The 22460-nt window shown below is 48.5% G+C and overlaps 1 protein-coding gene across 6 annotated transcripts in view; it reads right to left on the bottom strand.

Annotated features, from left to right (window-relative positions):
* Nucleotides 1-22460, bottom strand: part of LOC135896103 (inactive histone-lysine N-methyltransferase 2E-like) — a 458065-nt gene that overhangs the window by 109206 nt on the left and 326399 nt on the right. For all 6 annotated transcript variants that reach the window (XR_010562591.2, XM_070541359.1, XM_070541357.1 and 3 more), the window contains exons 15-16: nt 15886-16071; nt 12199-12319 (exon numbers count right to left, since the gene is read on the bottom strand). Coding sequence is in view for 5 of the 6 variants with exons in the window: in XM_070541359.1 (XP_070397460.1) it covers nt 12199-12319; nt 15886-16071 (307 nt within the window). In the remaining variant the exon portion in view is untranslated. The remainder of the gene's footprint in view (nt 1-12198; nt 12320-15885; nt 16072-22460) is intronic.

Here is a 22460-nt window from a genome sequence, read left to right as displayed (position 1 = left end):
GGATTGATCATGCACTTTAGCGATGTATGCCGCAAGCTTGGACTACAGCTCCAGAAAGCGTCCAGACTTCGGCACGTGGGTAATTCCCCCCTTGCTGTCACAGGTGGAAATTTCGCTATGCTGCAGTCGCCGCTCCAGCACCACCTGTTCACAAACATCGAACTTGTGGCATGCTGCGCAGTGATTTGTTTCTTCAGCAGAAAGGACGGCAGCCCTCTTGAACGCTGCTGTGAACGAGTGCCGAACGATTAGTGGGCCTGGAGCACTGATGACGACTGGGGAGGCATAAAAGTAGCATGTGGCCAGCAGTCAAATCGAACGCATGAAACTAAATAGCTACAGGGGAAGAGAAACATGCAAGCTGCGAGTGGTGTCTGCCCTTCCATGAACTACCGATACTCCCCGCTAGTGCCGTCGTTTTGAGGGTGCCGCCGCGAATGGAACAGCGGCGCTTCCATCAACTATCGACACCCCCCCATGAGTGTTGTGTGCACTGTAAAACTCACAGAAATGTTGGAAAACCCTTCCGAAAAGCAAACAAACAAGTAGGATAGCGAATAGCTACGGGTAGGGCCATAGAGCAAACAAAATTGTAACTACGTTGTAGCTCCCGATGGTCTCACTTTTTTGGCGGTGCCATGTTTTGGTTTCTACTGCAAGTCGACCCCCCCACTTCGGATTCTCAAATTTAAAAAAATAGGTCGACTTACAATCGTGTAAATAGGGTAGCCTTCAAGTATTTGCCATGCGGAACGAATGCGAGCTTTGAGTCCAATCTGATGCCGAGAAACTTGTGCTCAGCACTGACAAGTAGTGTGTTGCCAGAGAGCTCAATAGTAGTATTCCTCTCTTATTTGTGAAAAGAATGCACATACCTTTTTATGGGCTCAACTGAAAACCGTTTTCATCAGCCCATTTAGCCACTTTCTTCAAGCCATGCCGGACATCGATCTGCACATCTCTACACATACAGAGTAGAACATTGTTTTTGGCATAGCTGCGCACAGAGAATTCATTTTCACAACAGAGTGGAATCTCGTTGATACGATTCCGCTTAATAAGTTTTTGGGGATAACATGCTTTTTTTCTTGTTTTTCCAACGACTGAGAGAGACGACATGCACTGCGTGTATGTCGTCACTCACAGTTCTTGGCCTTTGTGCTGTATGTCATTTTTATCATGAATTACCAACTAGCCCAATAACCACCCGAGTCCCGTAGGAGCAATGTATTTTCATACAGTTATTGTGATCGCGTTTTCACCTGAAATTGGATAATACAACTGCAAAAGTGGGCTTTTACTGGTATTTTTAAAACTCGTAGGTTTATATTCCAGTGTACTAGCTTAAATAACAATGCAATGACCCACAAACAACTAGTTATGCCCGAGCCACACTGGAGGGAAAACGCACACCGCCGCCGGTAGTGGTGGTGGTCAAACGCTGCTGCTGCTGCTGCAGTGCGGCCACGCCGACCGGCGGTGCTCAGCCGAGTGGGGAAATGGTGCGGCTTCTTGTTTTAAGGGCGGACGTGGCCCTGAAACTCAACTGCCTCATTTCTTCATGGATTTTGATGAAAACTGGCACAAACGTTTAGAATGTCTCCCTGATGCTTCCCTGAAAGTTTCAGAGTGATATCTTGAGAACATCTTGTTCAATTTAATTGGCAGAATTTTTCTCCCTCTAACTCTCTGGAGAACTTCCTGGGGAACCTTGTGACACGTAAGACCCGCGACAAGCGAGCCCAAGACCCGCGACGAGGAGCCACGGTTCTCGGAGGCCAGGCGCAGGATCGACGGTAGTTGACTGAGCGACGAACAGGTGGCGTGAGTGCGGAGAGAACAGCGGCGCGAGCATGCGAGCGTGTGGGGAGAGAGTGGCGAAAGGGGGAACTCGGAGTGTGGTTGTGTGGTGCGGAAGGTTGGCGTTTGTGAAATAAAGCGGTAGTTCGGGACCAAGTGTGGCGTGTCGTCGATCGTGACAAGTGGGGGCTCGTCCGGGATCTACGGGGACATGGAGACAGTGGACGTTCCCGAACAATTGGTACAGCATCTGCTGGGGCAGACGAGCGGATCCATCATGGAACGCGAGCAAATCGCGGCAGCTGTCAGACAAAGACTGATGGCGGCCGAGGCAGTGCCTATGGGTTCTACGACAACGGCGGCGGCGGTTCAACCGGCGAGCGACTGCGCTCCGCGCTCCACAGGAGGTCAGCCAGGTCAGCCTCCAAGGTTTAAGGGGTTCAACGACCATCAGTCCCCCGAGGAATTTTCGGACCGGTTGAAACGTTTCGTTTGGTCAGCGGTGTCGCAGCTGACAAGAGGCTTACGCACATTGTGCCTGCTGCGCTGGAAGGTAGCGCGAAGTTGTGGTGGCGATTCGTGAACTCGTTTGCGTTGTGGGAGGAGTTCACTGCGGCGTTTATTGCGGAATTCTCCTCCATTGACGCGAAGCGCCGCTTGAAACAAGAGCTGGAGCACCGGACGCAACATCCCCAAGAAAATTTAAAGGAATCTATATATACCATCGCGGCCTACTACGACCGGATTGGCGGCGAAGTGCCCGAGTCGGAAAAGGTTGACCGCGTGCTGCGGCAGATGCACCGGCAACTCCAGGATTTGGTGGAGGGAAGACAGTTCAGCAGTCTCGCGTAGTTGGCGAAGGCCGCTGACGGTCTCATGGAGCGTTTCTGGAGGTGCATGCAGTACAAGCCACCACCACCCCCGACTGACCAAGTCGAGAGAGACTTGGCCTTCCAATCGACTATAAACGTGGCCGGCGTGCCGGGAACACAACCCGGACGGTTGATCACAGCGGCTGCCGCGCCGTTCCAGTATCCGCCGGCGGCATCCCCCTGGCCGTTGCACCCCGCGGCGATACAGCCCTCCTACCACCGAGACCAATTGCACGGATTGGCTGCATTCGCCACAAGGACGCCACATCTCTCAACGCCGTCACAGCAGCAAAGGTACCAGCCGAGTGACCACAGAGGATTCAACTGCCATCGCTGCGGAGGCGTCGGTCACATGGCCCGCGAGTGCCCTACAGGTCGGCGTGGCGGCCCACCCCGCTGCTACCAAAGCAACGGGATCGGACATATCCGCTCTCAGTGTACGGGAAACGGGGGACGGTAGGTGCTACACCGGCAAGCACCTACGAGACTGCGCTGCAAGTAGCGGCCTTGGCCGGCAACAAGGAGCCTCTCCTGGAAGTGCAGATCGGGAGGACAACGTTCCAGGCCCTACTGGACACAGGCTCAAGTGTGAGCTTGCTTGGATTGCCGGCGGCAAGGGTAGCGGTCTAGGCGGGCGCCAAACCCAAGACACAGGAACAAGCACTCCGCCTGGCAACAGGTTGGTCTCAGTCAACGACTTCCCTCAAGTGCAAAATAAAGTGGGCCACAAGCCGCCGCGTTCAACGCTTCCTGTGTGTGCCAGATTTGTGTCGGGACATTGTGCTGGGCAGAGATTTTTTAACAGCAACAGGCATCTCTTTACATGTATCGCTGGGTGGGTGGACGATTGGAACCGATCCACAGTGCATGGTGCCATTTGCTAAGCACGAAAAGGACCCAGCGACAGCACTTGCAATAGAAGATGGAGAGTCGTACAACTTGCACAGCCTCTTTGAAGAAGTGCTTGTAGTTCCAGGCATAGAGAACATGCATCAGGCTGGCACCAGGGAACTACACCCAAGCATGAGTAAAGTTCTCGATGACTTTAGCCATCTGTTTACTACAGTTGCAGGATGTACCACCCTGGCTCAGCACCGCATTGACACGGGGGACAGTGCGCCCATGAGATGCAAGCTACGTCCAGTGAATGCGAAGAAGCAGAAGATCATTGAGGGCTGTGTGGATGACCTCCTACAACAGGGCCTTATAAGACGAAGCACCAGCCCGTGGACTAGCGCCCCAGTGCTCGTTGCAAAGAAGTCTGGAGGCTACCGGCTCGCTGTGGACTACCGTCCGTTAAATGCATGCACCCGAGTACCTGCCTACCCAATGCCTCGAACAGACTGGCTGCTAGCGCAGTTGGGCCGAGCAATGTGGTTTTCCAGCTTTGATCTCTCCCAGGGGTTTTTCCAAATTCCTGTTTGCAAGGCTGACATAGCTAAAACGGCCTTCATTTGCCATCAAGGTACATTTGAATTTACGAGGATGCCCTTCGGGGTGGCGGGCGGTCCAGCAACTTTTCAAACCCTAATGGACCGGGTGCTGCAGGGAATCAATCACCACTTTGCTATGGCACTTTTAGATGATGTCCTTGTATACTCAGAGACACTGGAGAAACATGTTGAACATGTAAGGGAAGTGCTACAACGCATTAAGGGTGCTGGCCTTACAATCCAAATAAAGTACAGGTCTGCCGTCAGTCCCTCAAGTTTTTAGGTCACATCATCTCCCCTGGGCATTGCAGACCAGATGAGGACAAGGTGCGTGCAGTGCTGGATTACCCAAGACCCAGTACAGTTAAGCAGCTGCAAGCCTTCCTGGGACTTGCCGGCTACCATAGAAGCTTCATCCCTCACTTTTCACTGACGGCACATTCACTGACCAACCTTTTGAAGAAGAACGAGCCATGGCAGTGGGAGGAGCGCCAAAAACAGGCTTTCACTGCACTCAAGCAGGCCTTAGCTCAGGATGCTGTTATAAGCCTCCCAGATCTAAATCGACCCTTTGTGGTGGAGACAGATGTAAGTGGCATCGGCTTTGCAGATGTGCTACTGCAGGCTGGCCCTGATGGTCTGCAGCCTGTTTCCTTCATTAGCAGAGTCCTTACAGCAGCCGAGAGCCATTATACTGTCCAGGAGTGGGAATGCCTGGCAGTAGTCTGGGCAGTGGACAAGTTCAGGGCATATCTTGAATTTACGGAGTTTGAGATACACTGTGACCACTCCTCCCTGGCATGGATGTTTAATACCGACCAAGCTTCACCCAGGGTCAAGCGTTGGGTTCTTCGGCTGCAGGGCTTCAACTGCCGAATCAGGCACAGACGAGGGCTGGCAAACATACCTGTTATGTTGCTGCGTGGGTCGTATCGCGAGGCACCATCGCGACAAGGCGTATCGGCAATAACCTTTTATTGCCCTCACGAAACAAACACAGAACAGTGGGAACTTGACAACTGCTACAATATATACATTCTTGAGGCCGGGAGAGGGCGCTCTTCAACACAGGGTTAACTGATGCAGATACGTCATCCGCTGAACTCAGCGGCCAGAATCAGTACACAACAATACCCGCTGATGCCCCTCTCCAGTGTGAAGACAACACAAGTGACAACCTACGTGAGACGCTGTTCCCCATTGCTGCTCCAGAACCTGAAGGCAAAATTACATTTGATGAAGTAGCTGGGGCCTCGGAGGTTGACTCTTCGCTGCTGAGTGACACACCACAGCTGGTACAAGAAAAGGCTCGTGATGACCGCCTCTTAAAGCAGTGGTCCAAGGGACTAAGCTCCCAAGTTCGGAGCCTGATCATTGCCTCTTTCGTGATCTGGCCGAAACAACGGAACTGCAGCCAAGCGGATTGCTGGTTCAGCAAAGAGGCAACCAGAAGGTAGCGTGGTTACCTAATCACTTGCGGCAGCTGGCACTGAAGGTGGCCCACGACCATCCCACTGCAGGCCATGCTGGATTTTTCAAAACTCTGAGGCGTGTGGCTGCACGATTCGTCTGGCTGGGCATGCGAGCAGACATATCAAAGTATGTGCAGTGCTGTACTGTCTGTCAGCGCACAAAAGCTCGGCGCAAGAAACCACAGGGCCTCATGAGCAGTCAGTGGGCAACATCACCCATGGAAGAGCTCAGTGTTGACATTATCGGGCCCTTGCCATCTACACCCCAGGGCCACAAATACTTGCTGGTAGTTATTGGCAACTTTACAAAGTTCCCAGAGCTTTTCCCTCTACGAGCAGCAACAAGTGCAAAAATACTGGAGTGCATGGTGCAAGTCTTCTGCCGCCATGGCACACCTGTGGCCATCACCAGTGACAATGGCAAGCCCTTTGTTAGTACACTATGGCGCAACCTCTTGAAACACTGGGGCATCAAAGATCGTCACACAGTGCCTTACCGGCCGGCTGGCCAAATGGTGGAGCGTCACAATGGCACAATTAAGCAGTGTCTACGGGCATACTGCTCCAACCACAAGGACTGGGACTGGCACATACCTGAGATCGCCCTTGCCATGGGTACTGCCGAGAGTGTTGTCACCGGATATACTCCAGCATTGTTGCGTTACGGCCGCGAGTTGCGCACCCCATGGGAACCTACAAGCGACAAGGAGGACACGGAGCCTCCAAAAGCAGCACACCATGCACTTGCTGCCGAACTCCAGCGGTGCCTTGGAGAGGCCCTCCAGTATGCTCGGTCACATCAGGCAGCTGCTTGGAAGGTGCAGAAATCCTGTTACGACCGTCATCGTCAGCCAACAACCATCAAAGAGGGTGACCTTGTGCTCCTGGATTCCCATACCTTGAGTGATGCGGCCAAGGGCGTTTCGGCGAAATTGGCACCGCGGCGAAGTGGACCTTATTGTGTAATCAAACAATTAGGTGACAATAACTTTGCTTTGAGCGATCCTGCTACAGGACGTCATCGAACTACTGCCCATGCTGATCAGTTGATGCTCTACCATGAGCCATGGCTCCTCCCTACCAGCACAGCTTCACGATTCGAGGGGGGGGAGAGTTGTGACGCGTAAGACCCGCGACAAGCGAGCCCAAGACCCGCGACGAGGAGCCACGATTCTCGGAGGCCAGGCGCGGGATCGACGGTAGTTGACTGAGCGACGAACAGGTGGCGTGAGTGCGGAGAGGACAGCGGCGCGAGCATGCGAGCGTGCGGGGAGAGAGTGGCGAAAGGGGGAACTCGGAGTGTGGTTGTGTGGTGCGGAAGGTTGGCGTTCGGGACCATGTGTGGCGTGTCGTCGATCGTGACAACTTAAACAACGTGATGGAAGATTTGTTAACTATTGACTGCATAGCTAAATGCGTGCTGAAGGTCATGACATTCTTGCTTCTTTTTTCCGCAACACAAGTTTTTGGATGGTCACTTTTCATGTAACCTTCGCATCAAGCACACTTTCGGAGTAGACGAATAGCCATATCGTAAACTTACAAAGGGTCAACGTAAGAAAGCGAGAATGTCCCGCCCTGCACTGTAGCCCAAGGAACGTGACCAAACAAAAAGAGTAAAAATATGCTACACAGTATCAAGAAACCAGCTCCAGAAACTGAGCACAAAGGCAAAACAACAGTTTTGAGAAAACAGCTCTCGAAGTTTCACCTTCTCTTCAGTTCTCTAAAGGGCACCAAATTTGTAGTCGTTGGGGTGTTTTGTATTGTGGGGCTTCTTGTACATGCGGCCTCTGGTCTGGTGTGCCTTCGTTCCACCCCCTCTTTTTGTATGGCATTCTTTGCTGCTGCTCTACAAAGAGCATGGTGCCTGGGTTTCATACAAAGTGAGGTGCAGAACTCTGTGCGGGCATGAATATAGTTCCACTGTTGTACCTGCACGAAATGCTTAGGCGAGGGTCGGAGAAGCTCGCGCGTGATGTGCTTGATCGCCGAGTCGGATACTCCCTAGGTGCGAATTGCTTAGCCGTGTGTCTGAAGGTTCCATGCGCGATGTGATTCGTCAAGAATTCCGAAACACTGAGTGCTGAAAGGCTTAGCCGCATGTCCGAGGATTCCGTGCGTGAATCTTAGTCGCGAAATCCGCGTTGCCGATGCTCGGAATGCTTAGCCACGAGTCTGAAACGACCACAAGCATAGGGATCGGCCACGATAGTGCGATGTCCGCGTAGCGCTGGCTTTGACACGTCGAGATTACGGCGAGTGGAGAGGTACAGACTCGCGAGGTGCAAAGAGCCGAGCAGACGACGCGAACGCCGGACCAATGGCGAACCGCACTAGAGTCACATGGCGGGCGCGGCCAATCGCAGACTCCGGCACGACCTTCAAACATTTGCTTTTTGTGCGCTTGTTTCTGTATGGAGGAGACAGCTGAAGCGGCAAATTTGAAGACGGAGAAAAGCGCTTTTCAATGAGAACAAGATGGCGGCGCCCGGTCGCGCCGTTCCGGAGATATTGTGGCTTGAAAAATGCTGTTCTCACCTGATTTCTGCGAGATTTTTTGCCACTTTGGCTGATAAAACGAATTTTTTAAAGCACTTCTAAGTGTTTTACAGTGATGATATTTGGGTATCAGAGATAAAAGGGGCTATTGAAACTGAAAATGTAATTTTCAAGAAATTGATTTTTTGTAAATTTTTCACGATGCGAAAGCCGCGTCCCCCCTAAAGAACTTCATAACAGGGATGAATCATTACGAAAGTGTGAGCTAAAGGTAGGAGAACTGGTGCGAAGGAAGAGGGGTAGGACAGTGGTGGAGTTCATAAAGAAGAATAACCTATTATACTGGAAGTGTATGTGTTCAGTAGGGAAGTACTACAGTTGATGGTCCCGAAGGAGCTGAGGGACATGGTACTGAAGATAGGGCATGGTAGTCATAAAGGAGTAAAGGATACATAAGAAAGGATCGCAGAAGAGTTCTTTTGGATCGTGGTGCAGAGTGACGTGAAATAGTATGTATGTGAAATCATGTGATATATGCCAAAAGAAAGTGCGAAGTACGTAAAAAACTATGGAGAAAGGAGATAGAAAGGGGGAAGAACGACGAGAAGACTACAATTTGCACGGCGATTGCCAAAGAGAAAGACCACGGGGAAGTGCACACTTATATTGGGGAGAAGACCTTGAGAGCAGAGAGGGTTAGGTTGAACCAAGCCCTAGCGGCAACACAAGTAGAGAAGTTAAGGAAGTTGATTCATAAGTTCAAGAAAGTGTTTGCAGACCTCCCAGGGCGGACAGAAGTAGTGCGATGTGAGCTATAGTAGTAGTGGGGCGGATTTCATGAGTAGGGCGTTAGAGTGATAAAATGTTAAAAGTGCAACGCGGACGACTAAGTGTGCATGTGTAAAGTGGTGAGAACAATGAACTCGCAAACGTTGTGAACTGTGCATGTCGTGAAACGTGCGTGACAGTGTGGCGATGTGTTGTAAGCCATGACGACGCAGGAAAAAGCACCCAAGTCACAGCGGGAAAGTCAAATTCGCCATCATGAAGACCAACAGAAGGCAGTCTTTTGAAAAAAAAAAAAAACAAAAAACAAAAAAACTCCTGAAAAGGGGGCCTATGTCATATGTAAGAGGCATGGGGGACAAAAAGAAAAGAAGAGGACGATGTTCGCTGACCGGTCCGAATGGCATGAGCCTTCGAGGCACATGACCCGAGGTGTGACCCGAGGCGCCAAGCTGGGATTATCGACGCGGCTCTGGGCCAAGAAGGTTGGAGCGCCAGCTTCGCACTAGCAACAAGAGCCATAGAGGTTCGGACTGGCCCGTGGCGCTGGCTATCCAGGGTGTGGCCATCGACCTCAGCGACATTCGAGCGAGGCTCCCTGGACCTGCTGCAGCCTCCCACGGCGCTTTCGGGTACTCCAGGAATTGGATCCCCCTTCTTCAGCAGACCAGCATGAACGGTAGTCCCGGGGCTTTTCGTCGGCACTAGGAGAGGTAGCAGCGGAGCCCAGCGGTAGGCCTAACCAGGGAGGCCGGAGTGCCACGCCACCGACATAGTTCGGGACACCGACATCCGAGACGGAGGAGCTGGCTGGTCGATACCAAGGCTACAAAGCTTGCGAAGTGGGCAGGAGCACCGACTGGGATCAAGAGTCGACGCACATCGAACTTGGAGTTACGTGCGACAACAGAACTTTGTAAGAGCGTTCCTTTTTGTTAGCGTGCAACCATAGGCCAGGGTTGCCGGACTTCCGCAAGAAGCGCTAAGGACGCACATAGGCGAGGATAAGGACATTGTTTTGGCTATGCAAGTGTGGAGTTTTATTTTTTGCCAACTGAGTTTTGACTTTTCTATTTCGAGTTTGGGTAAATTAAAATCTGTTTGCTGTGCTCGCCTGCGTCTCCCGACTCCATCTCTCCCAACATCCGCACGGCCCACTAGATCAGTGTGACACCTAGACGCAGGCTCGAGGAGTCTACACTCGATGCGCTTATTCATGCAGTCTGAGGGGCCTATGCGCAAAATGTCTGATGCGGGTTCGAGGAGTTGACACTTGATGCGCTTCTTCGCGCAGTCCGAGGGGCCGATGCGCGAAATGCCTGATGCGGGCTCGAGGAGTAGACACTCGATGTATTGAGCCGCGCAGTCCGACGTGCTGACACGCAAAATTCCTAGACGTGAGCTCGAGGACTCCACCCTCGATGTACTTAGTCTCAGTCAGAGACGCTGATGCACAAAATGCTCAGGTGAGGGTCTGAGAAGTCCGCGCGTGATGTGCTCGATCGCCGAGTTAGAGACTCCCTATGCGCGAAATGCTTAGCCGCGGCTAGTCCGAGGATTGCGTGTCGATGTGCTTGGTCCCAAGTTACTAAGCACCGAGTGATCAAAGGCTTAGCCGCATGTCTGAGGATTCCGCGAGTGAATCTTGGTTGTGAAGTCTGCATCGCCAATGCTTGGAATGCTTAGCCGCGAGTCTGAGATGTCTACAAGCATAGGGATCGGCCACGCTACTGTGATGTCCGCGTAGCACCTGTTTTGACATGTCGAGATTACGGTGCGTGGAGACGTCCAGACTTGCGAGATGCAAAGAGCCGAGCAGACGACGCGAGCACTGGACCAATGGTGAACTGTGCTGGAGTCATGTGGTGGGCACGGCCAATCGCAGACTCCGGCACGACCTTCACTCATTTGCTTTTGGTTTGCTTGTTTCTGCATGGAGGAGGCAGCTGAAGCAGTAAATTTGAAGACGGAGAAATGCGCTTTCCAAGACAAAGATGGTGGCACTCGGTTGTGGCGTTTCGGAAATATTGTGGCTTGAAGAACGCTGTTCTTTCTTGATTTCCGCGAGATTTTTCGTCGCCTTGGTTGATAAAACAAATTTTTTAGAGCACTTCCACGTGGTTTACAGTGATGATATTCGGGAATCAGATAGAAAGAGAGTTATAGAAATTGAAAATGCGATTTTCAAAAAATCTATTTTTTTGCCATTTATTGGGATCCACACCCGCGTCCCCCCTTACCTTCTAGAGGAACTTTTTTACAAACATTAAAAATAAGGAACTTCAGTGCACACTGTGGGGAGCACCCGCCCCCATTTTCTCCTGCGTACTCGCGTCGTCCCGTTCGCATGTGGCGGACGGGTTGAGCCAGCGTAGACAAGGGAGAGAGGCACCACGCGCCCTCCCTTTCCCCGTCACTCTTGTGACGCGCGTACCCCCTCTCCCCCCACGTGGCTCACGAGAAAGGGAAACGTATTCGGCGGGCGAGGAGGACTTCCCCTCGCAAAGAGGTAAAAAGGCATAAAAGCGCGCCCCCGGGAGAGACTCGCACTCTTGGGACGCCGGACACCTGCCGCCTGGACGAAAGCACCTGCCGCAACCCGTGAGTGATCTCGTTTGTCTGACCCACCCAGGCAACGAGGCAAGCCTATTTACTACTATTACTGAGAGGACATCCCTCTGCGAGTGTTCGTTATTGCTAATAGCAATAAACGTTATTACCATTGACGCCACTGGTTGCCTTATTCGTTCGAACCCGGCTTAGCCGCGATTCCCGCGCTATGGGTTGGGAGTACCACGAAGCGACTGCGTGGGGCTAGATCCGGAGCTCGCCTTTAGCCCTAGCCGCACGCAGAGTGGAACCCCCACAACACTGACAAGCTATTTGAATGTCACCCAATACAAGTGCGTTGGCTGCGGTTCGCGTGGAGTTGAGAAGTGCTGCTCCACAGAACATGTTATCAGAGCAGTATCACTCGACACCACACGAACCTTTGCTATTGAGTTTGTAACTGAGTACGCCTATTTTCATACATTTTGGCACTTGCTTTGGATAATATGATTTTGGATGCAATGTTTTATTTTCTGGTTCCACGAAGGTCGCATCAACAAGATTCCACTGTAAACAGCATACAGCTGTTTACAGTGGAATTTGGTGTTTCAGCTGGAATTGCTTTCTAAGAGATGGACAAGGCGACTGTTTATGATCTTTCCAAAGAGCTTACAGAGACAATAGGTCAAAGCAATAGGTTTGTAGCTGTTAGGTAAGGACTATAAGGATTATATTCGCACGGTGTTAGCACAAAATTTCCCAAAGAAGTGTGCTGGTGCATACCGGGTGGCGGTGAGATGCTGTCCTCGAGCAGTGGGCTCACTGGCAGCTCGGCCCCTTCCAAGAGGAGCCCCTCGTCTGGGACGTCTTCGCTCGACTCAAACATGGCCTGCCGCAACCAGCGCTGCACACACACAAGCACATTCACCGTATTTACTCACAAATGATCGCACTCGCGTAATGATTGCACCCCTGAATTTTGTCGTCGAAATTCACTTTTTTTAATTTCCCGAGTAATGATCACACCCCGAACTACCCGCAGCAATATGTCGTGCGCCAAGTCTAGCTAATATAATCGTGCTTACCATCTGTCGAATGCTGCGCGAACGACTCTTTAAGACAAACGAAGCAGTCTGCATGCACCAAACATTCTTAAGCAGGTGCCCCATTTCATTCCTTTCATCACTTTCCACACTTCCATGACAAAGAAAAGCTACAACTAAACTTGCCTTTATTATGTGTAGGCTTTATAATGGTCGTGGTCAACAAGAACAACAACAAAAAAGGCACCTTTCGATTCTTCCCGTCTGCACTCGTGGGCATGCAACAAATCGCAAGCGGCAACGATAGCAGCCACATTTACACTGATACGTTAAAAGTGTATCCTATTCATACGCTGATGCTTGTAACACAGCTAAGTTATTCGCCAACCTTAGCGGAAACGTGCCGCATTAAAATAGTAGTGAAGACAAATGCCGCAGTTTCCGCAGCATGCCCGCCGTGTGCTCCTACGTCACTGGCAGCTAAGCACGCCCATCTGTTTCTGTCTCCTCAAAGTGGACATGGCTACATTATTGCCGCAAGCTTACTCATATTAACAATATTATTCATTACTGGTACGGAAGAAACCGTTTCAACGCACGTAATGTACTCACGAGAAGAAAAAAAATTGTTCGGTGTGTTCGGCTTGCTCCGCTGGCCGCCGTTTTTGTTTTGGTGTCCCGCACTACATACAGCGGCAGCCGCCTATTTGTTGACCTGTTGTCATCCCGCAGCAAATGCAGGATGAAAAAAATTCTTTTTTTTTTTTTGCTGGAAGTTTAACCTGCGTAATGATCGCACCCCTGAATTTGCATCATTTTTTTTTAAAAGAAAAAGTGTGATTATTATGCGTGTAAACACGGTACGAAAGGGTTGGCTGTTGTGACCACCCATAACGTCCACCAGCTCTTAGCAGCCATTTTCGTTCCTTATTGCATGGTTCATAGTATCAATACAACACAATCTTGTCATTTTATAGCGCTGATTAAAAGCTAGTTAAACTGAAAATTTCAAGGTTATGCATGCCTCAGGCCCCCAAGAATACATGCAGCCACCGTAAGCATGAGCGTTTCCAATATCTCAGATACCCAGGTTCACAGACGCGAAGTATCCATGCCACATTTAGCAAAGAAATTGCATTTCTATTGGCCCACCCAGGACTAGATGCATTTACCTTTCATTATAAGCATGCAAGGGCGATAAACACACAGCTTTCCTTCTCTGATGTTTTTTATGCCTCTGACAATGCATTCTCTTTAAACTTTAAACCTCCTCCACTGGGTCAATAAATCAGTTGTTAGTCACTGCAGCATGTTTTCCACTTGTGTGTGTCCCGTGTTTCTAGCACTGTTCCCACATTGTAGGAAGCAGTGCTTGCCAGTTTCCCTCAAGAAAACACAAAGGTTTTTCCGTCTTCATTGCAAGTGGGCCTTGTGGGTTATTTATTTACTTATTTATTTATTTAACAATTGTTCTGATCTCACACAAGATTATATCAGAAAGGACACATATATAAGTACAGTGTAAAATATACATAATACAAGTATGTGACAATGCAATACAGTGTTACAATATTATACATCGAGTCCACGGTAACAAATATAAAGAATGTAAGTATATTGTAACAAAATTAAATCAACATAAAGAAAGGTAGCACAATTTTTGAGACGCAAGTGCGAAATCTGAACACAGAGAACATAATACAGCTAAAACATGTAGAAGAGAAGATGTAAAATTAGTGATGAATAGTTATGCACGTATTATTTCCTTTAACAACATTAGAACATTTTCTAAAGTCGGAGTGCTTGTGACTGAATGGTCGGTTCGACTCTCTAACTGCACAATTAAAAAAGGAGCATTTAAAACAGTCTGAGTTGTACCTGTGTGGATGTTTATGACGTGTTGGTCTTATACGTGATAAAGAGATAACTTCAGATGTGCCGATGTTTATATCTCCATTGAGACAGAAACTTAAGTTGGGCCAGTTTAGCTCAATTTTGCACGATTAGCATACCAGCTTGCTTTAGTAGACTAGTCGGTGAGTCAGTTAACTTGTAATTTTTCAGTACTTGTTTTTTCTTTAGCGTCAATGAGCTTCACATCACTGGCCTAGCTTTCTTGTTTGCTGGTCTTTCGAGCCTATGGATTCTTTCTATAGTTAAAGGCTCCGTTTTCATTGCCAGCTCGTTAGGACCAATTCACACAACAGATGAAAGCGCGACCAGGGGTCACAGCTATGCATGCGTCGACTGGGGCACACTGTCACACTGTCTGCTCCCTGTCAACGGGTCTGAAAATGAGCTCCCTGGCAAGTTCCCGCAATGTGCCCCGCTCCGTGTCAGGCGGTCAGCGCACTAGGACACTCTTGTGATGGGTCGTTCGAGGTAGACTGACAGCAGACCGTGCGAAGAGACCATCTCGGAATGGCGTCCGCATCGAAAGGCAGCCACTACTGCTGGGCGGTGTGTAGTAAAGATGGCAGCCATATGTGGTATGCTAAACTGGTACAAATGTTCGTGCCAGCTTGCGCTCGTCAGGCGGTTTGCCGGTTTTCCGAGTGTTGTGCAGTCACTGCAAGTAAATCTGTGTCGATGCGGCACCAAACCACAAACTGAGTTGCGAGTCAGCGCTTGTGTGTTACCTTTGCTTTGTCTCTTGTATGCTGCATGCTAGCTGCAATTTAAGAATTAATGCACAACCTTAGCTTGTGGTGCACAATGAAGCAGCACCGATGCAAAAAATCACATGCGATAAATTGCACATGTAATTGTGCACAGATGAAAACCTTAGTGATACTCCTGTCCTCTCACAGTAATAGACACCCTGCATCACAAGGTGGCCTAGTGTGCTATGCCTATCTGAAAACACAGATATTTTCAGATAGCGGCGGAGCATATATATGCTGACTGAAAGAATAAAGACACTTTGGTTGTTAGTCAGCGCTGTTGTCTGTGTCCCTTCACTCGTCCTGTTGTTTAGCGCTGTTTTTATAGCTCGTAATCGTGAACCAACCAGCCCAAATGTGTACTCTTCTCCATATCAGACCCTTGCCTATTTTTCTGGTTAAAAAATTCAGTTCGCATTAGATTTCTACTTTGTTTAGGAGCTTTAATTTTATTTCTACATTAGCTTTCTACTTTGGAAAGAGAGAGTTGGTGTGCGTTTGGCTCAGGGGTGCATCAGAATCTGGCAATTACAATCACTTGAATCAGCAACCTGTTTTGGTATTCTTTCTGCATCTTGTTTAACACCATTAACTCAATGGCCAGACAATTCAATCAATTTCACTGGTGTCATCAGGGTCGAATTAACGGAAATCAACTGTAGCTGAAGTTCTATGGGAGGGCAAAGGGAGGAGTCAGAATCGTGCATTATAATTAGTTACGTTACCAGTCGTCTGTCCTGTATTGTACATAAACAACACAATACCTTCTTTGCCGAGCCGGCAGCATTGCAGTTAGTGCCAGCCGAGCCACTGTGCCGGCGAAGGTGGGCAGCCGAAATGCCACCACTGGCCGTGTCTCGGGTGCAGCGCACGTACACAGGGGGGCCCTCGCCAGACGAGGGGCCGGCTCCCTCATGCTGCTTCTCGTGCAGCCAGCCCTGCATCAGGAACTGTGCATGCGGGCGGGCATTAACATCTGCTGCACCACAGGGGGCCTTTGTTGTGGGGTGTTCCTCGCGCGAGAAGAAGGCGGGTTCTACTTTGTTACAATTACACCCTTGTAACGTAATGCAGGCTTCCATTTTGTGCACACACGATCAGCACTCATATGTGCCCTATCGCATTCGTGCTGTCTGCGCTGTTTTAAGGTGCTATCCTGGACATTCTGCCACCGTCTTTAGGTTGCGATGTAAGCGTGATGCATACGTAACCGCACTAATAGTGCAATAAAGCTCCAAGTTCGCTCTCATGCTGATGTTTTGCTAAGAAAATGAAACAGAAGCAAAGAAGCTAACATACCTGAAAAACAAAACTTTCCCCCTCAGTTATATATATATATATATATATATATATATATATATATATATATATATATATATATATATATATATAAAAAAAAAATCCAGCTTAAAGGGCAAGACTATTCTGCTGAAAACACCCCTACCATCCGTCATCAACTGCAACAGTCTAGCCTACATGAATATATCTGTCTCTCCAGGAAACTGAGTGATCCATTGTACACGGGAGTCATCACACTTTAAGAAAAAGTGGTGAAGTGCACAGACTCGAGGCCATGTTATCGCCATCACAAAGAGAGAAAACACAGGTGACGCTGGCCAACAAGCCCCGTAATATCGCCGATAGCGATGCGCACACCACATGCAGGGTGTCTACCAAATTGACATTTCCAAATTCCGAGTTATCCAGATTTTCGCTGAGTGCCTTTGCAAAATTCCCTGAGTGATGCAGAACTATGTTTTATGTCAAGACAGGCTGAAACCATATTGCCTGATGCAGTCACTCTCTGGTAACCATATGAAAAAAGTTAGACAGAAACGACATATTCCCCTTTGAATAATAAGGAGTAGTGTTTATGTTATTCAAAAAGAGAATAGAAGGGAGGGGTTAGTAAAATGCACAGCAACTAAAATGTCCTCGAAAAAAATTGCAAATCAAGTCGGACACTCTCAAATACAAATAAAAAGGAGATGCATACAGAGAGAGAGAGAATGAAACTTTTATTTGAAGTCGTGACTTGTCAGTCGAGGTACGTGGGAGGGTCCCTTATTCCAGGAACCCTCTGGCTTGGATCGCCCTCCGGGCCCGGGCGACTAGTTCGCGCTGGTCGACCAGGTCCGACTTGGAGATCGCAGCCTCCCACGTTTCAGCGAGGAGGTTTGGATCTGCGTCTGCTGCTATTAGTTGTGTCGCTGTGATGCTTGCCCGGGTGTTCTTGCATTGCAGGAGGAGGTGCGCCAAGGTGTCAGGCACGTTGCAGTGTGGACAGGTGTAGCTGTGTAGCGTCGGGTGGAAATGATGCAGCAAGATTCCGTGGGTAAAGGTATTGCTCTGGAGTCGCCTGTAGTCGGTGCCTTCGTTTCTTGTTAGTTGGGGATGTGGTGGAGGGTACACCCTGCGTCCAAGCCGATAGTGTTGTAGTAGTGCTTGGTACGTTAACGGTATTGTTTCCGTTTCCTCCGCTGATTTGTGTGGGTGGGACCTTTCTAGAATACCGTGCGGGGAAGCCCGGTTGACGCTTGCGCGGGCCGCGGTGTGTGCCGCTTCATTCCCCTCGAGTCCCTCGTGTCCCGGAACCCACATGATGCAGGTGTAGGGGGGAGGAAGATGCATACAGAAGCAAATATTTTCGAATATGAGCTATTTCTATCAACTGATAGCAAGCTCAGTGGTATGAGGCCCGAACCTTGTCACAATTGAGATTCCCTCAGAACAGCTCGTAAGCCAACCTCAACTGTCCAGACACACTCTCAAACCATGCACAACGCGTCAGTGTTGTGTTTCACTGCTTTGAAGAGTTTATTTTGGTTTGGATGAGGGACACCTGTATTTCGCCATCAGCCAGCACTTTGTTTTCTGAGCTCAAGCTCCTTTAAAATGGCGGCAGCACGCTTCCTTTCCCATTCATTCCTCAACGTGTAGGTCCTTTCTGTTCTTGTCCTCCTTCTGCTACTCGTTCACCCCACTGACCACTTGAAGCATCTTGGTCAGTTGCACAGTCCATGTTCGATTTATTGAACTCCCTAGTGGCCGCAAAAACATCAGAAAAATTGGCCAGTTGGAAAAAATAAATGCATGCATGTAATTTACTGCCCTTAAGGTCTCAAACCGCCACAGGCGCATTCGAAAACGCTCTGAAGGCCTGCCGGTACATGTATTAGGCATATCGGTGATCGTACTGTAACAGGAGATACCAGGTGCACGCGTGTATAATTAAGGAATATATACTGTGTCCCATGGCAGTAGCCACTTCCCACGCTCATTATGCTTCACTGCAATACTTTTGCGTATGCTTCACCAAGTAACATTTCTGTACAGAGGCGAAGCTGACTTTCAGGAACCGGCATTATGCAACGCACCGTGTTTTCCAAGTTTATAAGCAAATCGCGAGGACCACAAAGGCAGAGTCCGTGCCATTGCTGACAGCAGCGAATTCTTTCAATAAAAAACATGGCATCGAACGGCAAGAAGCTTCATAGTGAACGTCAAAGCAGCTAAGCCTAGTGACGCTGCCGTGGTAGCTACGGCTGCCAGCGGATCTGCGTGCGAGCGCGCTGGTTCGAGGCGGCAAGGTAATCAAAATGGCAGCGGTGGTGGCCTTGATTAATGCCGTTTCGGATTTGTGGTCACGGCAAAACCTCCGGAAAATCGGATGGCGAAGAGTTCTTGCATTTGAAATTTCAGACATTCTGATGCATTGACTCTATGGGGCATGTGGCGGTGCCGTGAAGCCATCCAAATTATTGGGAATCTGGAAAATCGGTCGTTGACTGTACACTGGCAACTCCTCCAGCCGATGGCAGGGCGTCAAAGACGATTCATTAAGATTCCCGTCTGTTCCTCGAGCCAGCATTACCTCGACTTTCGGCCCCTTCGATAAAATTACAGCTAATTTTCACTGATAGAAGAACAAATTCCCTGAGTTTTTCCAGACTACTCAACATCCCTGAGAATTCCCGGTTTTCCCAGTTGGTAGACACACTGCACATGCCCCCGCTTGCATGACACATGTGCCCGTGGACCTTCCTCTCATGCTGTACATTAATGAAACCTCGAGGCATCAACACCGTTGTCATAGCTTCTCATGACGTGAGAAATAATTATGCTTGGTTATTCTTACTTTGACTAAACACCTACTTTAAAGAAATACTTAAAACACAAATGCCAATACCACCAAAGAATGATGCAACCTCTACGAGTATGAAACGTGAACAAAATAATTTCATGACCCCAGGATCCCATGACTCTGTGCAACATCCATCTAACGTCCGTTGATGCTGATGAAATGGCTCTTCTAGTGAGGTTACTCAAGTGATATTGCCAAACAATGGCAACTATCTCACATTAACACCCCACAATATATTGCAGGCCGGTCCTGCCAGAGATCATAAAAAAGCTTCCTTCGATAAAATGCACACCTCCTAAGTCATGTTTGTTCACCCTGATGATTGCATGAAAAATAGGGATAGGCAAATAGTAGATTTTAGGTTCGAATAATTTCACATCGAATAGTTTGAATAGGAGTACTGTGTATCCCACATTTTGGTAAAAAAAAAAAAAACAATACAGCAACATTTCTTAAAATTAGGCATGGCAATTGACAAATGCCAATTTATTGGCTCAAACTGAATACCACGTGATTGGGGTAAATTTTATGGTCGATATAATTAGACAGGAATATACGTTGCCAATAGACTGCATATCCTTGCCTAATGGACAAGCATGCATAATAAACACACCCCTAACTTTGGTCCTGCGTAATTGCATGACTGAACGCCTTTGTGGTAGTTTTTTTGAGAGACTAGATAGAATCTTTTACTCTTGCACATGTGTTTAGAGCAGGCTTACTTGATCTCTATGCCCATTGCTGTGCTGGAAATCCGTATTAATGCCATGTGAGACGTGTCGAGATGATGTAAACAAAATTTCACTGTGTGCAATGGGTGCAGCTTGCTGCGAGACAGAGTTTATTTGCTCCCAAAATGGAAACGCTGATCAGACACTGATAAACTTTAACATGCCGACGAACAGGACGGTAATCTACTTTTGGCATCTAACAATGGCTCTATTATCAACTGTATTTTCCTTAGTTTCCAAAAAACTTTCGACACCGTTTCTCACCGTTTACATTTACTAAAATGAAGTATGCTAAATACTGAGTAGAATTTATTGCACTGGATTAAACGCTTCTTACCTAACAGAACCCAGCCTGTAGCTGCTAACGGCTATAACTAACTAGGGGACATGACGTCCAGAACAACCATTTTTGATACTCGCCCTAGACACATGAAACTTTCAGGACACATCCAATCTTATGTGCTGGTTATACCAACGCAATTAAATTTTTTCTGGGGTCAATAAAATAAAAAAGGAGTTACAATTATTCTTTAGTTAAGAATTTGGGATGCGATTTACGAAAAATGTACTGCAACAACATAGCTAAGATAAAGCAGGTACGTTCCTGGATGTTCGTAGCTGTACTTTAGCCAAAGTTGCAGCTTTAAGAATGTGAATTCTTGGTGATTTCTACAAGATTTCAAAACATTTAAGTGTCCTAAGAAACCATGTCATAGTTTTTGTGCACTCTCTGACCCATCTGCATTCAGGGAAAAAAAGAATGATGAAAATTGAAGGAAGAGAAAGAACACAGTGCTGATTCCAAAATCTGCAACTTTACGGAAACTGTACTTGTGAAAAAAAAAGAAAGGGAAAGCAAATTTCAAGCTTTCAAGCCGGGAAGGAATAATTATGACATAATTAAAAATGCAAAATTATTCCGTTGATGTTGACCTCAGGATGCACGTTTAGGCTCGTAACAGAATCTGGAATACACCACCATGAACCTGTGTACACGCAAGAGGCACGAGAATAGGCATTGGTCCATCATCTGCAGTCTAAAAAGTAAACCTAAATGCGGAGATAGAGGGAAATGGTTAGCTTCGCTGCTGCATTATTGCCGATACAGGATGAGGTAACGTGACGCAGTGACTAATTTCAGGCGCGATTTTATCGGCACGGCTGAACCTTGGAATAACCCCCCCCCACCTTTCTTGCTGTAAAAGGTAGAGATGGCTTGTGCTTCGGTTCCCGTGAACGCGTGTTTGGTTTCAAACGTTTTTTTCATTCTTTTTTACGATGAACAAAGAAATGGCGCATCAGCAGTTTTCGAAGCGACCCACTGCCAGGCCTTGCTAGGCCTACTTTCCACAGCAAACAGCCCATCAAAAGGCGCCTTTCAGTGTGCTGGTGCGCTGAGCCAATAGGAGGGCCGCGGTGCATCACGAGCTTCATCGGACTGGCCTCCGATTGTTTTACGTTTGCGCTTTTTCTATGCAGCCATCATCGACAAGGATGCCGGGGAACTGAAAGGCGGAACTTCGAGCTTTCGAACGATACCAAGATGCCGGCGTCAGCGGCAGGAAATACGAGAAATAGCTTTGTGCTTCGTGAACTCCGGTGTTTCTGCGCAATTTTGGGGTCGTTTCTCGGCGTCCGCGCTGACAAAATAAATTTTTTTTTGAGACTTAGATTAGGCATTGCAGATGCCGAAACAAGTACCATATTTACACGATTGTAAGTCGACCACTTTTTTAAAATTTGAAAACCAAAACATGGCACCACCAAAAAAGCGAGACCAACGGGAGCTACAACCTAGTTAAATTTTTATGTTTGCTCTATGGCCCTACCTGTAGCTTTTCGTTATCCCGCGTGTTTGTTTGCTTTCCGGAAGGGTTTTTCAACATTTTTCAGAGTTTTACAGGGCACACAACACTCATGGGAGGGGGGGGGAGGTGTCAATAGTTGATGGAAGTGCCGCTGTTCAATTCGCAGCAGCACCCTCAGAACGGCGGCACTTGCGGGGAGTATCGGTAGTTCCTGGATGAGCAGACACCGCTCGCATGTTTTTTTCCCTGTTGCGCTTAGCTTTCTCTATTAGCCCTGAGAACGAACTACAGGGGTGCTGCGAGCACTGCTCGCGTGACGTCAGGGCAAGTACTTGCGCTTGTCGTCTGCTGCAGTTTGGGCGGTGTCCGGGTGCCTTCTGCTGTGTTTTTGTTTGTGCGCTCTCGTTCCCTCTGCTTGTATACTTATGGCGGTTGTTTCAAATATTTACGATGTCTTCATTCAGGGAAATTTATGCAAAGAGCTTATTTCTTAGACGACAATACAGTTCTCAGAGGCAACGCTACAGTGCCAGCCGAATGAGCACAGACCAGCCAAGTGCGGCTTTTCCATGCGCGGATCGACAACCACAAAAACATAGCATACAAGAATCCAGTTATGATACCATACCTGCAGCGGTGCAACAAATATGTCACAA

The sequence above is a fragment of the Dermacentor albipictus genome, chromosome 6, assembly GCF_038994185.2.
Source record: "Dermacentor albipictus isolate Rhodes 1998 colony chromosome 6, USDA_Dalb.pri_finalv2, whole genome shotgun sequence".
Lineage (NCBI taxonomy): Eukaryota > Metazoa > Arthropoda > Arachnida > Ixodida > Ixodidae > Dermacentor > Dermacentor albipictus.
This window is presented reverse-complemented; position numbering and strand designations above follow the sequence as displayed.